The sequence below is a fragment of the Ischnura elegans genome, chromosome 3 (assembly GCF_921293095.1).
Source record: "Ischnura elegans chromosome 3, ioIscEleg1.1, whole genome shotgun sequence".
Classification (NCBI taxonomy): domain Eukaryota; kingdom Metazoa; phylum Arthropoda; class Insecta; order Odonata; family Coenagrionidae; genus Ischnura; species Ischnura elegans.
In genome coordinates, this window is record NC_060248.1 from 58,855,755 (window position 1) to 58,874,258 (window position 18,504).

General features: G+C 39.2%; 1 protein-coding gene across 1 annotated transcript; it reads right to left on the bottom strand.

Annotated features, from left to right (window-relative positions):
• Window positions 1–4,335: 4,335 nt before the first annotated feature.
• Window positions 4,336–15,169, bottom strand: LOC124155864 (phenoloxidase-activating factor 2-like). Its single transcript, XM_046530018.1, has 5 exons — window positions 14,879–15,169; window positions 12,899–13,237; window positions 7,785–8,056; window positions 5,718–5,881; window positions 4,336–4,812 (listed from the first exon to the last, which is right to left on the bottom strand). The coding sequence occupies exons 1-5, from the start codon at window positions 15,031–15,033 to the stop codon at window positions 4,618–4,620; spliced, it is 1,125 nt and encodes a 374-aa protein (XP_046385974.1). The 5' UTR covers window positions 15,034–15,169; the 3' UTR covers window positions 4,336–4,617.
• Window positions 15,170–18,504: the final 3,335 nt, after the last annotated feature.

Here is an 18,504-nt window from a genome sequence, read left to right on the forward strand (position 1 = left end):
CCATTTGCTCCATTAAAATTCTTATGAACCACGAAGATCGCTTTTCTCTATGGCAGACATAATACTCATGGGACTAAATGGAAGAGAGAGTTCGAGTTTTTCCCTATTTGAATTTTTGGTATTCTCGTACGTGCATCACATTCATTCAGAGATAGAACGTTCCCTTTATTCAAAATCCACCTTTTTCATGACTGATTCCCTTTTGAAATATCGCAAGGTGCGTGGAAGATCCTCCATCCTCCGTCAAAGAAATCACGTTCTACTGTGTGTGCATACGGAAATGTTTTGTCCAAAAATGCCGACTCTTGGCTTACTAATCACTACATAATTCCATCCCAGGGAACCTTGATTTGTGTTGTCACATTGGGCACATTTAAATCGGTGTTCAAAAATGTTCGCAGTCCAAATCTGAGCGGAATGCAATCAATCAATGTTTGCAATAGAGTACTCGAGCTCGCGAGGAATTCCATTGAAAAATTATGAATTGGATAAATGTATGATATCTAATATAAATTTCGTTTGATGGTTCTAATGATAGCTTATTTTCATGTGAAATACCTTAGAGTAAGTATGTACATACTTACTCTGTGGAAATATGAATCGCTCTTCTATCAGCGACGGTAATGGCGAAGTGTTTAAACCGATTAAAATGCGCGGTAGATCACAGCACATCAAGAGGTCCATTGGGGGTCCATCTATTGCAATATCTTTGGATTAGAGGCCAAAGTTCCTCAATCATCTCTCATTTTTAATTGCTATTCATAAATTGGTGTGGTACGATGGGAGGAGATATTTTTTCTGCCGTCAAAATAATCGCGTTCACGTCTGTTTTCGTAAATGCTTTTTGACTAAAATTTTCCATCTAGACACGCACCTACCCTAAGCTTTACGTCCAAAGATTTTCTGGTGCCCCGAAACCGTTATTAGAGACTATATTCGAATTTTCTGTCCCCATGCGCTCCTACACAGAGATAAGATGTTGGCTTTCCTAAGTCTTCACATTTCTTAACTGATTTTCTATGTACTTCTGCAAGAGGTGTGTAAGAGATATGTCTAACCAGTCAAAGAAATCCCTCTCTCGTAAATTTATTCGGACATGCGATTTGATCTGCGTCACGTACTTAGATAACATCTGCTTTTACCTTTTGGAATCGCTCTCATTCTGTGATTTAAGGTCAGAGTTTCCTCTGAGGCCCCGAAATTGTAATTAGAGGTGGAAGAAAAATCCTATTCGAATTTTTGGTATGCTCTTACGTGCAACATATTCATCCAGAGATAGAACGTTCCCTTTATTCAGTCCACATTTTCCATAACCGATTTCCTTTTTGAAATTCCGCAAGAAGTGTGAGAGATACCTATCCAGCCCCGGTCAAAGGCATTACGTTCTCGTGTGTATATTCGGAAATGTTTCGTTCAAAAATACCGACTGATGGCACACTAACACCGAAATGCTTATTGGTTAAAATATTTGAAGGGCTTTTCGGCAAAGCATAACTTTCTATTCCGTTTTATCATCGCTTTATGATTAAGGTTTTCCTATACTGCCCCACAGTCATCCTTAGTTTAGATATTACCATATCAGCTAACCTGAACTTTCTTGGTGATATATAAATGTGTTTCCTCGGAATGACTCTACCGATATAGCCTACACTGAATGGTATCGTTGGTGGTTATTTGACAAGGGAGTGAGGATTTTCTTAAATAGCCTGATATGCTTAGAATGGCGAGATGCAGCCAATCGGTAGACTAATATGGGTTAATAAATGCTTAAATATCCATGATAAAATTTAAAACACCAATAGTTATTTACACACTTTAATAAACAACTCCGCCACAATTGGTTTTTCAAAATTTTTATTGTTAATACATCATACATCCGGAGTCAAGCCGGATAATATTTCATAAAGCTTAAATTATTCACCACACATTAAAACCAAAATAAGTATTGGTTAAGAATTCAATGAAACTGGTAGAAGATGAATGGAAAGGGTGTCCGTGAAAGCTTTATTCCCCAGTATGTAATATCCCCCCTTCCTCTCATTCAATAACCACTCTCAGGCTCTTGGTGTGATATTTGGAGGAAACGACCGACAGGTTATTTGCGCCGTGAAGAGAGGGTATGGAAGGAAGGGTGGAGACAAACCCGGCGTCGGCATTAGCCTGCTATTGACGAAAGGCGCCAAGGGGACTACAACATAACGGCCAATTCAACGGACGGAGTTTTGCGCTTGAAATTCCCTCCACACTACATTCAAGCAGGGATCGGGCAGTCTGATATTCTCTGCCACTTTCGGGATTTGAACCGGAGTCCACGGGGTGGGAAGCCATCACTCAAGACACCACACCCAGCCCATCCCCTTCCTGCTCTTTCAACCCTCTCTCCCACCCCATTGGCTGACTCGTAAGCTTGGTCTGTGTCACTTTTCAAAGTTGAGTTAAATAGAAGGCATTTGCAGTGACCCACGAGCCATAGTCACCATGAGTCATGATCAAGAATCATACTGATGCTCCGGCGAGGACAACGGATATCCTCACCTCGGGTCTACCCCACCTTTCTCGACAGCAGCGATTGCTGACGCCCGAACGATGTTGCTGCGTGTAATCAGCCAGCGCTAACATACTTCATGAAAAAAGGCCGAATTATTCTCGAGACCATTCGATAATATTGGCGATGTTAAATTACTGACAAATGCCCATTGGCTACGGAATATTTGCACTCGGAATTCTGGTAAAAGAAAATCAATTCACGCATCATATCACGCAATTCAATATCTGTTAGTGATTTTAAATAAAGCGATTGGTTTTCGCAAGAAAATCACTGCAAAGGATCTGATCTGAATTCACTGCAAATGCTGATATTTTATTTTTTGGAAAAAGGCGAATATTGAAAATGGCCTACTATGTATCCTTACAGTTTTAAGATGATAGCATGTGTTTTAGCCAATCAAATAGTCGCCAACAATAGTCAAGATTCGCCCGACCGGCAAAAGTCTTCTTATATCCAGGAGGTCGATACGTAGATGTAATGTGGGTTACCCAATGTGTTGGTCAAGACGCTAACTTTAATTGCCTGTTACAAGGGAGTCCTTTCATTAGTGGGATGACCTTCCCCTAGGATTTAATCCAGACATGTTTTAAAGGCATAACTGAAATTTATATTCAATGAACAAATATTTTTATTTAGGAATACGCATTACAGTTCTTAATTAACAAGTTTAAATGGCTGAAAGGCTCAAGATATATAATCTGCCCCCATAGGCCGTACACAGCAAAATCTCCGCTTTCTCTAGCTATGCCGAAAACTACTAATGATGTGTCACTCTTCCCCGTACGTTTTCCTCAGCAGTCAAAATGCGTGACAAACGTAATTAGCATTTAGAAGAATTAGCATTTTAGAAGAAAATATGCTACTTACTGACGCTGTACCACTACAACTTCTTTGATGAGAGAGGGAAACTCCAGGGGATACGAAAAAAATCGCAGCGTAATGCTCAGATAGCGTTGCATAAAAGCAATGTATTCGTAATGCCCTTTTAAATGAAAACACAATTTAGCTAAAAAAATTCTAATATGTCTCGCTAAAGTATACCTTTGATAAATCAATCGAATAAAACCATTGGACGAAAGGGCTGTGAGCGAAGGAAAATTTTCTGCGGCGCCTGATGGAGAGAGACATCAATCAATACATCGCGCAGCTGGGAATGGACAACCACGTTATTTGTCACTGAATGGGAGAATGAAACTTAAATTATTATAGATACATTTGAATTTTATGTGAAGTGAAATAATGTTTTAGAAGTAAAGATGATTTAATGGAAAGGAAAATAAAATTCAACAATAAGTGGAATCTCAAGAAGAGCTGTTATTTTTGGTGGAACTTTCATTAACTACACGTTATCAATTCCTTCAAACGAATGGGCGCCACCGCTAACATTTCCTATCTATTATTTTCAGCCTAAAATTAATAGGTTTACCATGAAATATTAATAATTACCATAAATTATTTATTACTTTTAACGAAGCATTGGAAATTTCCTAAAGTAGCTTAACTCAGACAATAAAGTCCTCTACAAAATGGAGTAATCTTTCACTGTCTACATCATCTACCATGTTACCCTTTCCATTATCCATTCATTATAAACTTAAGTTTTCTCACTTTTAAAGAGTTTCAATTAGAGTGATTAGAAGTTAAAATAATACTTATTGCGAAAGATGCCTCCAGAAGTTTACGTTATTTTAACGAAAAAGGCCATTTAACATTAAACAAAACTCGACTGTGCGCCCACAAGGCGCTGTCTGATATATCCAACATTTAAGTAAATAAAAATAACAATATAATATCTAAGTAGTTTATTAAACATCCTTGAGATCTGATAATATTTACATTTATAAACAATTGGCTCGTCTTTTAGTCTTCAGCTCTCAAATTTCCCTGCTTCTGGTAAAAACTAATGTATTCTACACTTAAAAATGGAAATCAATGGCATAAAATAGCACTTTAAGATAATTTTCAGGCATGGAAAAAAATGACTAAAAAGTTTTTTGGCACTTAATTAGACTTTTAAGAGTAAGAAGTGCAAAACTGCATTCCTTCAGCAAAGTCCACTGTCAATAGATTCATAGAGAGTAAAAAGTAGTGTCTAGGTCGTTTTCGTGCATCTGCTCGTCGATCCAATCCCTGAAGAGCGCCACGTTGACGTAAACGCCAGGGCTTTTACTCATGCAGCCGATCCCCCATGCCACGATACCGGACTGCACGTAGCGCTCTGGTTCATCCGGATGCGGGCACACCAATGGACTACCTCCGTCACCCTAATGAGGAAAAAAATGGGACGAATTCGATCAGCATTCTACAAATTTTTAGACAACTATAAAATCTCTATATAATAATATCTATGAATGATAAACAGCGATATCGTATTACCCACTATTTTTTTAACAGTTTACAACGCGTGTTTTGATTGCTATACAATCATCATCAGGTACAGTACTTTATGACGGTTGTGTAGCAATCGAGAGATGTAGAGAGTTATCGTGGAACGACGTGTTTTATAACGTAGGTCTTCCATAGTATATTTAAGCAACACTCTTACTATATCCAAATGAGTTACGTGGAAGTAAAGATTAAAGGCTCGTCGCTTCATCATCAGGCACTGGTTCAAGATTTGGCTGCTCAGGGAGGTGGGGAGATGATACTCGTAGTTTGCACAAAAAAGGAGTGATTTACCGAGGTGGCTATCAGGGCATGTTTCAATGCATTGATTGAGTAGCACCGCCTTCGCCAGCGATATTATTCAACTTTTGATCGACGATCCTGGTATGGTTAATGGAGTCACAAAGGCCATACGTGCCTTAAGATTACAAGAGAATAGAAGTGTATAGTTAAATTGTAACTCTAATCTTCGTCATAATTATGAATTTTATCCCTTTTGCCTTATGAAAGGTACATCTACAGTTATTGAATTTAGGAAGTTAGTAAAACATTACAGGTCTTCTACTTGGAAACGAGTTTGGTACCAAGAGATTAGAAAGCTGCGATTTGAAAAAACTATGATTTATCTAGAGCTAATTGTAAGAGCCGACAAGAATTGCGAAGATGAAACATTTTCCACCCGTTAAAGATAATTTTCATTTTAAGCAAAAATACTGAGCGCATTCTATTCCCACAAAAAAATCAAGGTGGTAAACATGTTGTATTCATTTCTCACATCACCTACCTTGCATGTGTCTTTCCCTTCCTCTCCTCCAGCGCATATGAATGATTGGTGAAGTTTGAAGTACGCTCCAAGCCTAGTCGTACGGAGATTGCGCTGACAGTTACTACGTTCCACAACTGGAAGGTCAACTCTCTTCAAGATTGCACTGTAGCCTCCCTCCTTGACTGCAAGACAAATCAATAATTTTTATTTTAAAAAAACTCCATCATGAAATTTAATTTTTGCTGATATGTTTGGAATAATAAACGACAGTATTCCTGAAGGCAACTATTGCCGAGATTGAGTCAAAAAACGGCGAGCACTAAACAGGAAATAGATACCTCAATTATATATTTATGAGATATTATTAAGTGCTGACAGACAACCAATTGATAACAAATAAGGAAATTATATAAAGGCCTTTCTATCATAGAAACATTAATAGAAGGAAAAATTTGGAAAGACAGACAGTGTAAAGAAAGATAAGACATCACTGGCTGTTTAATAGACTGTACTTTGACCTATTTATCGGCTCCGTCCTTACACATACCATAAGTATTTGCTTTAACATTTAGAGACGCTCATTTAGCCCATTTGTTATCTACTCAAATCTACACCTATGATAGACCGAGCAGGCAGCTTTTACTTTTATTATGAGGTATAAAGGAGTAGTGAAAGAGATAAAGACCGTGGCATAGGAGACGTATTTAGGTAGGGAAGAGTTGATTACAAAAATATTGTGAGAACTAAGTAAAATTCTGGCACACGATCAGGTTTTTTAGAAAAATGTAAAACCGAGTATTATTGCTTTACAAAATTAATTCCTTATTAGGTACCAATTGCAAAGTGAATTCTATTGCATTTTGAATCGGAATTATTCACTGACGAGTTATATGTGTAAAGATCTGCCTTATCCAATCCGCGAGTGCTAATTTATATGAAATATTATGGATTATAGTTGATAAAAAATAACAATACGTATAAATATATAGTGACAATCGGTAAAATTTTAAATATAAAAAAACGATCGCAAAATCAGGTCGGAATTATTCACTGACGAGTTATATGTGTAAAGATCTGCCTTATCCAATCCGCGAGTGCTAATTTATATGAAATATTATGGATTATAGTTGATAAAAAATAACAATACGTATAAATATATAGTGACAATCGGTAAAATTTTAAATATAAAAAAACGATCGCAAAATCAGGTCGTATGGCGAATCGAACATACAGCAGGATTTGCATGGAGAACGAGAGCTGAAAGCTGTCACTCAACTCGTCAGATTTTTACCTTCTACCGAACTTTTTAATGAAATATAATTGCTACTCTTTTTAGTTTTTTCCATATTGGAAGACCAGAGTGGTCTTTTTACAACCATTTCTTTCGTTTCCTATCAGTAAATGGTGCAAAGTGGCCTTAGCCGCAGACACACCCTATAAACTAAATACTTCTACTATTTCCACGAGCTGAAAGCATCTAGCAATCTCAATCCACCCTTAACCCACACGTTTGCTATTCCCTGATGTATATTGACCAGATGCCTTGCCGAACATTCTCTCGACTCCGTCTCCGTGTGAATTCAGCCTAATTCGAACCATCGCAAAGCTCTGCGAAAATTCCACAGAAGGGGAAGACGGATTAACTCACTGAAGCACTCTAAAGGAAATCGAGAGATCCGGGTTCGAATCCCGGTCAAGGCAAATTTTTTTTTTTCGGTGGAATTTTCGCACAATTTGTGTATTGTGGGTGACTCCGTAAAGTTTTCACCATGCCGGTATACATAAATACATGGTTAAGCGTTGGTTTCCTCTGTAATTGAGTGGGTTGGAAGCCAAGGGGTACAATGGTTTTTTTCTCAACAGAGTTTGGTAAATTTAATTGTTAGAATAAATACACAAAAACCTGGTTGCGAAGGAAGCGAGTGAGTCTTTGTTCTGTGCTGACATCGAGGAGAAAATCGAATGCACTACTAAGTATGTAATTGATCTCGTTTGTTATCTATACCTAAACTCTGTACCTAACTCTGTATAGAAAAGAGAAATCACTTGTACCCCTCGGCCTCCAACCCACTCAATTTCCTTTACCAAAGTTCTCCCTCCCCCATCCGCTTGCAATGCAATGCGTCGCTGGTTGGGGCACCTCTCCTTGTTGGGGCAAGCAGATGAATCCGATGTGCTTAGCTGGTTTGAATGGCGCAGAGAGGATGACGAGTGCCGCGTCGTTGAACAGATTTTTCTTCTGGAAGTAGGGGTGGATGATCACCTTGGCGACCTCCCTGTCTTGGTGCGGGTAGATCTCTTTCTTCGTTTGCGAGTCCCACTCCCCAGCACGCACGACCAACGACGAGATATTGTGGCTGTAAAAAAGGAAAACGGAAAAATTGAGCTGGTTATGCCGAACGGAAAGATTCTCAGTCCTATAAAATTGTCTAATCATATTTGGGGGCTTTTTAAAAATTAGCGATAGAATAATTCATGGAATAGTTATGAGGAAACTTAATTACAACTATTTCTCCATACAATATGAGCTATGCGAAAAATCTAAAGAATCACTTGCCTTGACCGGGATTCGAACCCGGATCTCCCGATTCCCGGTCGAATGCTTTAGCCAGTTTTGCTAATGTTGCGCGCAACTCAGTAATGGTATCACCGTGGCTAGCCACGATATTCTTAAATACGGATTAAATATTCAATAAAGAAAATGTATCCATAATTAGGAAACGCGGCAAAGAGATATCAATACATATCCTTTTGCATAGAATTTGGGACCAGTAAAATTTTCTTTTAGCATATCATTCCCTAAAAAACTCGATTGGCCTGAATTGCAAAGGGCACTTTAGTGGCGCTGACGATAATACACCAAGAAACATTACTGTTGATGAAAATAAAACATTTTGTATACTTTATTGGACTGTCTAGTGGAAATTATTAAAAGCATGCATTAAGAGTAAAAACTGTAGTTAAATTCCCGGGGGAAATTATCTTCTTTACATATTACGCAAAAGCCTCACCTAAAGGCAAGGAGCATAAATGAGTCCTGACAAAATTTAATTGAGCACATTGAGGTATCTCATTATGTTGACTGGAGTAATTTTTCACAGTAGGGAAGAGACGAACATAAAATGAAACTCCAATGGGTAAACATAAAAAATATGGGGTGACCGCTGAAAGGGTTTATATTGGTATATTTTTTATCCTTCCATTGATATATTTTTTTTTGTATTTTGGTTTATGTATATTTTTGTGTGTGATGTAACCTATCAACCAAGCTGGTTCTTTGCATTTTATATTTTTGCCTTAATGTACTTCCTGATTTATGTTACCACCCGACTTCATGGTCGACTTGTATCAATTTATGTAATAATAATAATAATAATATACTTCTACTATGGGAAAACCATTAGATTTAGCTTTCTATGCAGATGTATTTGATTTGTAGTCAGGCCCGGAACTAGAACACCTGGAACTTGCCCAGGGGGGCAGATTTCATGGGGCGGCAAAATTTGAAAAATTTATTTTTATTAAATTACTTAAATTTTTAAATTGAATTACTAAACGAAAATGATGTCTCCATGTTCCTGGGTTTCACCGCGTTGATTTTCTTTGTGACGACAGTTTCGCCGGTATTCCAACCGGCGCGGCGTCTCCGAAACTGTCGTCACAAAGAAAATCCACGCGGTGAAACCCAGGAACATGGAGACATCATCTAGACAACGCCGCGGAAAACTACGCATCAAAATTAAACGAAAATTATTAGTATACAAATTGATAAACTATAATATCAATAAACATTCTGTAGGTATATCAATCATGCAATGGTTAAATTCGGCTACCGCATCTAAAAAATAGCTTACGGTTGTGTTAATTTTAAGGAGGAGGAGGAGAAAAGTAACAATTATAATATTAATAAAATAATATATATACTATAAATAATAATAATAATGTCGTATTTATTTCAAGCGAATATTGGACTAATTAGTCCTTTCTTACAATTTACTTATTTTAACAATCACAAAGACCCATGTCCTGGATGGAGGTTAACCCACCCAGGCGGGATTCGAACCCACGAACTGGCTGTCGGGGACGTTACTCCGGCGTCACCGAGGCCGACCGAAATAACTGCCCCCTTCGGGTTACGAACCCGGGCACTTGGGAACCGTAGCCGAACGCCGTAGCCACTAGATCACGGACCGTTCTTAAAATCCTGGGAGGTAGAAGGAATGATAACGGGAGTGGGGCGGCAAACTGATCTTTGCCCTCCCTGACAAAACTCCTAGTTCAGGCCCGAGTGTTAGTGTCGAGTAAATGGAACGATACACCCTCCCGCGGATCATTGCGGCTGTTGGCGACGTTTTTCTCGGGTGTGCCCCGCGCATTTTTTCGGTTTCAGCGCGAAGTTTCGTGGCCCTTGCGTGTCACCTTTACATAGGGAATTTAGGATAGTCTTTCTGTGGAGGGTATTTATACGGAAGGAGGTTGAAAGGTGAGGGGTGTAAGAGTTTTTTTTTATTTTGCATACTTTTAGAGCATCATCCACCTGTGGCCGATTTTTACGCCACACTCCCTCTCAAAATTCTCCCTTCCGTATTCCGTGCACCTATTTCCGGAGTAGTAGTACTGGGTAAGCAATTTTTTTGAGATGCGGTAGTTTAAATTATACACGGCACGTTTCCTATAAATAATTTTTATTTATAATATTTTTTAATAATTTATAAAATAATTATTACAGTTTAATTATTTTATAAGAAAAATTAAATATTATCCCACTCGTGGCTGATTTTTAAACCACAGCCCCTTTTGAAACTCTCCCATTTCAACCTTTTTTCATATAAATACGCTCCACAGAAAGACTATCCTCATTCCCTATGAAAAAGGGACTAGCAAAAGCCGCGAAACGTCATGCAACAAACCGAACAAATACACGGAGTGCACCCGAAACACATCACCAACAGCCACAGTGGCCCGCGAGAACTTCAACGAAGTCCCATCCGTTATCCCCCACCAAGGTTCCATCCGTTATCCCCAACCATCGTTCCATTCAACTCTATACGAAAACCAGGGCCGGATCTAGGAGTTTGGTCAGGCAGTGGCGTAGTCATGAATTTCGTTCGGAGGGGGGTCCAAAACCACGTGGGTCCAGGAAAATTTTTTGAAAAACATGGTACTAATTAATGGGTGTTAAACTAATTTTTTACAGTTTTCACAATCAAAATAACTTCCATTTTTCAAAGAAATCTTTTAAGAATTCACGATTTTTCAATATTTTGTTTCCTTTTATAATGAAGCAAAGTAATCGTTTTTTTATATTTCGTAGGGGGAGTCTAGACCGCCCGGACGTCCCTTAGCTACGCCACTGTGGTCAGGGGAGGGGGGGTTTGCTCAGTTTGCCGTCTCCTCCCCTAACTATTTTTCACCACCTCCCCCCACCACTAAAATGTAATACATTGACTATTTTTTGAGATGCGGTGATCTAAATTATACACCGCATGTTTGCTACAAAGGATTTTTATTAATGTATTTGCTTAATATTTTATAAATTAATGATTATTGTTAAATAATTTAATTAGCAGAATTAAATTATTTAAAAAACTAAACTATTTTAATATTGCCGCCCCGTGAAATCTGCCACCCGAGGCACGTGCCCTCTGTCCCATAGACCTTGAATATAGCATGGAACAGGTGAAGAAGGTGTGAAAAGATGGATGGGGTTGTATCCCCCCCGCATTGCGCCATTGCTTCCGATAATACGTGAAGGTAAATTTCTTCAGTGCCTCTGATTGAGGAACCATTATGAGAAACAGCTGGTAGGTGGTCATAATATGTACAAGTGGTGCTTTTCTTTACGTATGAGTCATTTCCATATCTAACATTTCATTAAATTTAGGACTGCTTAGTCCCTATTATCGTAATATTACCAGCCTTAAATACCCTTTTCTCAGGCGTAACTTGATGGTACTCGCATAGCATTATGAATGAGAAGGAGTAAGTTCATAATTTCACCTGCAGATACTGCCCAGGTCATAATCATCGTCGCCATGTTATCCATTTTTCTCCTCTCTACGCTCAAAAATATAGTAAAATATGCTTGGAAAAGAATAAATTTCACCATTAATGGGAATCCGTTATCCTTTTTGTATGTGAGACTACGTTATGACATGAGGTTATCGGCAAGGAGTTTCTTTTTAAACCCCGCGAAAAAATCGGTATTTTAAGGTAATTAGAAACTTTTTTGATCCGCATTAACCGAAATGCTACATTTTATTATTGTATAATTAGCAATTCTTCATATTAAAGGTAAATATTGATATCGCTGAGCACAATATTCTTGGTTTTTATGCCGATGCGATTAAAAAGATTTGAACGCCGCCACTTTTTTTGCCACATAGCACGTGACCTCATGTTTCCTTCACCGCCCGCCTATGCTTCAGTAGTGGAAAGCGCCATCTAGCTATATTCAAGGTCTATGCTCTGTCCCGCCCTAGTTCAAGACCCGATTATAACTCAAATATAATTGCACAGAAAACCGAACAAATACGCGGGGCACAGGAATTTCTTTTGGGGGGGGGGGGAGGAAAAAATGCGTCAGGCTTGTCGATTTTCCCCGGAGTGTCAAGTTTTCGAGAGTCGAGTTTTCAGGGTTCTACTGTTGATCATATGACTCTTCTTAAATGCTTTAAAAAAACTTTAAAACTCATCATTTATCAAATTTCCCGGGGCAATACCCCCAATATTTTTTATAAATCGGCACCCCTGCCAACAGCAACGGACGGGACGGCCGACACAATGGAGACACGCGGAGTAAATCTAGAAAGCGTCATCACTTCAGAGATATTGCAGTAATTATGTACTTTCCGGACACGCGTGTTTTTACGATTTTTTTAGTCCAATACACTCATAACAGTGTCCTGATTACGAAAATGATAGTTTTTTTGTGGCGGAAAAGCCGGCAAATTACCTAAAAAGCGAAAAAATCGGGGGAATAAAATTCTTTGAAAAGTGATCTTTTGGGTACTCAAAATGTTTGTAATATTATGGAAAACGCAATCATGCAAATATTTTGAATACCCAAAAGATCACTTTTCAAAGAATTTTATTCCCCCAATTTTTTCGCTCTTTAGGTAATTTGCTGGTTTTTCCGCCACAAAAAAATTATCATTTTCGTAATCAGGACACTATAGATAAATACCGATATTGCTCACCCATGGACGCAGTGTGCCCCTGTGAGGACGACCCGGGGGTGGATGAGCGAGGCGCCGCACAGGTACCGCCGGAGGCCCTTCTTAGGGGCACCCTCCGTCTTCTGCAGCAGCGCCGCCATCCACGGGAACTCTCCGAACTGCGCCTCGCCGTCCGTCGCCCCCTGGATGCGGAAGGCCACCCCTTTTGGGCGGTGCACTCCACACGGCCCTATGCAGTCGTACACGCTGTCCTCGAAATCATTCGCCTCTTCCTCGCGACCCTCATCCTGCGGCTCGTGCTTGATCGAGGGGGTTTTGCAGCACACGTCCAAGTAGTTCTCACACCCAACAACCCTTCTCCTGTAAACAAAGAAGACATGAGAAGGCCTTCCAACACAGGTTACATCCCTTAGATGACGTTAACTAACAAAAATTTTACTTATTTATTAATATTCATTACCCCAAAAACAGCACTTTTTTCTCTTTAAAATGTTAGCTTCAGCAATTTCGCTCCTCCATATGCCCATTCCCAGATTGTCACCAACCAAACGTTCCATCCTCTCCCTCCTCTCTTCCCTCATAAACTCCCTTCCAGATCACATTAACCCGTTCTCCTTTCCAAACCACTCCTTTACAAACCGCGCTCTTTCCTACCTCAATAGAAACTCTTAAGGTCAATATGTTTACTTTCAATGCATTGTTATTTATTTGAATTTATTATGTTTGATTGTGCTTGTACTTTTAAAGTTTGTTATACTGTGCCACTATAAAATGGCAAACTATGCTGTATGTGGACAATTTGATAAATAAATTAATTAACAATGGAAGACAGCAAATAACCATGCCCTGGTTAGGGGAAATAATCCCAGGCGGGGCTTCAACACACGACCTTCAGGTTGGCAGGCGAGTACTAAATCCTGCCGTCACCGAGGCCGGCAAAATGAAGATTTCCTAAAAATATGCTTTAGTAGGATAGCAGACTTCATCATGTCGCACCATTTCAATCATTTTGGTTTCAACTGATGACGCAGGGATCTTGTGATAGATCGCCATGGCACTGAATGTACCTCAGCCGAAACAAAATGCCTACCTTATACTATAAACTGCAAATTTATATATTAGGCTAACTTGCTTCATCCCCTTTCCGCCAGAGAAATTGAATATCATGAATATTATTATTGGAAAATGTGCTTATCATGCCGGGCCCATCTTAATTATGACATTTCCGAATTACATTGTGTCTTTAATACGATTCCAACGAATCAAAATTTCGATGAAATTCCTTTTTACAGGCAGTGGATGAGAGATTTTTCCCTCTTTAGTAACGTTAAAAGATGTGAACAAAAATTTCATCTGTAGAAAAGTTTCTCGGGTTTTCCACCGGTTAATGTTCTCCATGTCTCCTGACGTTTCGAGCAGCGACTTGCTGTTCATCCTGAGGGTATCTTCTGAATTCTGAATCAAAAGATACCCTGAATTCTGAATCAGGAGATACCCTTGATTCAGAAGGTACCCTGAGGATGAACAGCAAGTCGCTGCTCGAAACGTCGGGAGACATGGAGAACTGTTGGAAAACCCGAGAAACATTTTTGAATCTAATAATTCGGGAAATTCTAAGATAACAAATTTTCATCTTTTCGTGCTTGCCAACATGCACTACGCAATAAACCACAATATTTGCCAAATATTCCGTGTGCGCTCACGTCAAGTGCAAACTTCCTTCACACCCATGCTAGGTTTTTTCACTACAAAAAGAATTTCAGTCACTAACACAGTCACATTCATAACTTTTCTGTGCTATTCCTCGCAAGTGTTAATATCTTATAAACTGTAAATATAAAGAATAAATATAGCAATGCAATTTTATTCAGCATTATCAAAATTATAATGGCCACAGAATGATAAACCCATTTTCCATCCGTAATATTCATGATATTTCTCATCTCTTGTGAAATAAGAATAAAGACTTGGCAATAACCACAGGCTTCGAATGAGACTTACCTGACGTCAATGAGAGAGGCTCCATCTTCGATGATGCTACCGTTGGTGCACTGGTAGTAAGGGACACATTCGCAGTCGTCCGTCTTTGGAATTTGGTCCGCTGCCGAAAGTACCAAGAGGCCGACAAAACACAGCAAATGAAGTATCCTGTTCATCTTCGCAACGCAGGCACCTCACCCAAGCAAGCGGCGATACGTCACTGCGGGAGCAGGAAGGTATCCAGCTGTCGCCCAAGACTAGCTGCTCAGGAGTGAAATCCAGCCCATTGGGGTAGGAGAAGGATTTACGAAACGATTTTGAACGCGTACGGCGTACGAGACAGAGGTTTGAAGTCCCCTCCCCTCACACCCCCATGCCTTTACCTCCCACGTCATTCTAATCCCTCCTATTCCCCTCAACTTTCAATGGGCCCCAAATGTTTCGAGAACACAGGAAGAATTCCCCAAGGTTCACCCACTACCCCATTGGTTTTCCAGACTGGAAGCATTCATTTGCGGCATATACCATTAAATACATTAGGTTTCTCCCCTAAGAGCCTTCATCAGTCGAATATTTCTGGTCAAATTAGCTAAAATTTGCGGTGACTTCCACAGCCATTCAGCTTCACAGATTGAGGGTCGGTCATAATTTGTTTGACGTTTGCAGCATATTGGAGGAACTGACCTTCAGCAGACAAGCACCGTCGGTGACCTTGTTGACGTCAAAGGGCACGATTCATAGGACGATGATGCCGTGAAAATAGGTAGGTAAAGGTTAGTTTGGGGTATATTAATTGACAATAATTTGTTTAAGAGACAAGTTTCCCTTCTTGGATAGTTATCTGAGGACAAAATAATCGTTATGATGTGATCAATCACATTCATAACTTTTCTGTGCTATCCCTCGCGATTTTTAATATCATGTAAACTGTAAATATTAATAATAAATAATAAAAATGCAATTTTATTTAGCGTTATCATAATTAAAATGGCCACAGCATGATAAATAAATTTTCCATTTACAATATTCATGATATTTCTCATCTCTTGCGAAATAAGAATAAATCATATTGACCTAATATTTAAATTTTCAGTGTATAGTATAAAACTATGAATTTTGTTGCATGTGGGGTAAATTCAGTACCATGGCGAGCTGTCTCAGCTTTTTGACTATGCGCACCTTCTCATAGCAGCGGCGCAAACATTTTTGAAAACCTATGAAAGTACGCCCGAATTGGCAACAATGATCCAACTTCAGCGGGATGGACTACGGCCTCCGGTATGTATGTGTATCCTCTTGGGAGAGTGGACGAGGAGCGCTAAGCCAGCCATCGCCTTTCCTCGCTAATTACCTGGATCCGCGTCACGACAGTTCACCCTAAACAATTCCTTCCCCGCTCCCCATTACGCGAAAGCACGCGTCCCATTCTGTGACGCATTTGTACCCTTGAGATGACGTCCACCCACAAAACTTTTGACTCGGACGTCGTTTCAAGCGAATTGAGGAATTGTGATTTCTACCATTATTGTGAGAGAACATGTGAGCTATTATGAACTATTGGAAATAGACATTTGGAAAATACCGCATCGCATACCTCAGAAGATAAAGCTCTCAAGTAGTGGGAAAAATATTCTAGTTATGTATTTTAAATTTTATACATTGCTCTTATCCTCAGTCTACTCTTTTAATATTTATATTTTATTTTACTGTGGTGACCTGGCGGTGGTTTTACGGGTTTTCCGCCGTCCTTCGGTGAATATCGGGGCGATACCAATGTTTCAACCCAGTAATGCTGAAGAGGCGCCAGCTTAAACATCTCCGCGAGGGTAATGCTGTTAAATTTATTTTGCTGCTCAGTACAACATTATATGTATTTGTTTTATATCTATTTGTTGAATAAACAATTTTTGAACTTGAGTTTTACATATAGCTTTGGGTGTAAAAATTCACAAAGAACAAGGAAATAACGGAGTAATGGAGTGTTAAAATACTTAGAAAAAATAGCGAATCAGGTTGTCAAATAAAGTATCTTTCGACAAATTTGGTAAATATTCCATGGCGTCGCGGTATGCGCCATCGTCTCTAGTCAAAGAGTATATGCTCTGGGGCCGTATTCTGTATTTCGTCGGTGCCGCACCGGTCGGTTTCCCTTTCAAGCCCACCGACTGGACATCAAACCGTACCGACAACGGATTCCGCACCGACGACGACACTTTCAGCGATTCTGTAAGGTCGTCGGTTTCAAACCAGTCGGTACGGTTCCCCTTCCTTCCCAAACAGGGAAAATCCGAATATATCCGAAGTTTGACGTGTCTCCACCAATGAAAGAAGGGTAAAAACAAGTGAAGACTCATTGGCACAGTTTGTTGTCGTCATTCTCAATCTTTTTATTTGCGGAAATTACGACTTATTGCTAGATTAAGATAAACGATATTGGATAAGTTGTTGACAATGCTTATATAATGTGTGGTAGTAATGCTGTACCTACAGAATCGAAGGAAACAATATTACAACATCACAATAAAGTTTGTATGTGATGGAGATTGTTGTTGCTGGAATGAATTATTGAAACTATCCTTGAGATCGTAGTTTCTTTTTTTAAATATTGGTTCCGTATAATGCTATTTATTCACGATTTGGTAATATAGTTGTCATTAAGTAAGTTCCGTATAAATGTTATCAACGGAAGGTTATGCCATTGGCACCGTAGCAGACGAAAATAGCATACCATGGAACGTGAACGTAGGATTCAAATGCAAATGTAATATTAGAGGAACAAGTTAGGAAATTGTTATAAAAATATGGAGCTGGGTGCAATTAAAAGAAGTGTAATGACGAGGAAGTAAATAAATTGTGATTGGGTGAAATACATATGTATAAGTTGCGCATTCCAAGTGAGAGAAAATGATAATATTGCGGTAAACCTCATACTTATTAACAAATATCTTCTTTTATCGTCAAGGGAATCAATGGCTGACGATGAAATGAAATATAGTTGCCCGTTACAAATGAAAGAAACTGATACCGTTGTGGCAAACTTCATACTTAAATAAAAAGATCTTATTTCTATGCCGAGAGAAACGCCAAATTGATGATTGAGTGAAATAACAGTCGCCTATTCAGAGTGATATAAAGTGATAACATTGCGGCAAAACTCATATTTAATCAAAAATATCTTTTTTATGTCAAAGGAGCAAAAAAATGATGATAGAGAGAAATAAAGCCTATTACAAGCGAGTGAAAGTGCGGTAACATAAATGAGAGAAAGTCATTATATGTTAGCAAACCTCATTTTTATTAACCATTATCTTATATTTCTGTCAAGGTAATTAATATAGATGATGACACAGTGAATTATAGAGGCGTATTCGAAGGGGCAGAAAAAGATAACATTGGAGAAAACCTCATTATTTACTCGGTGATGAGGTAAAAACAAAATAAAACGTACAATGCGCACCGGGGAATTCATGAAACCCACTAGTCGGTGGCCGTACCGACACCTCTTTGCTGTCGGTACGGCTACCGACGATCTCCCGTCCTCTCGTCGGTGCGGCACCGACCGGGTTCGTACAGAATCGCACGACTTCTTACCGGGAGTCGGTGTGACGTCGCACCCGACGAATCGGTGCCGCACCGATCGGTTTGGA

Bases quoted from the DNA above. Each gene is read 5' to 3' on its own strand.
- LOC124155864 (XM_046530018.1), bottom strand. From the start codon at position 15,033: ATGAACAGGATACTTCATTTGCTGTGTTTTGTCGGCCTCTTGGTACTT. The intron at 5,882-7,784 runs GTAAAGGAAATT...TTTGTCTTGCAG, and splicing joins ATGGGGGAGGGAGAACTTTG to TCAAGGAGGGAGGCTACAGT. The intron at 4,813-5,717 runs GTAGGTGATGTG...TTTCCTCATTAG, and splicing joins AAGGGAAAGACACATGCAAG to GGTGACGGAGGTAGTCCATT.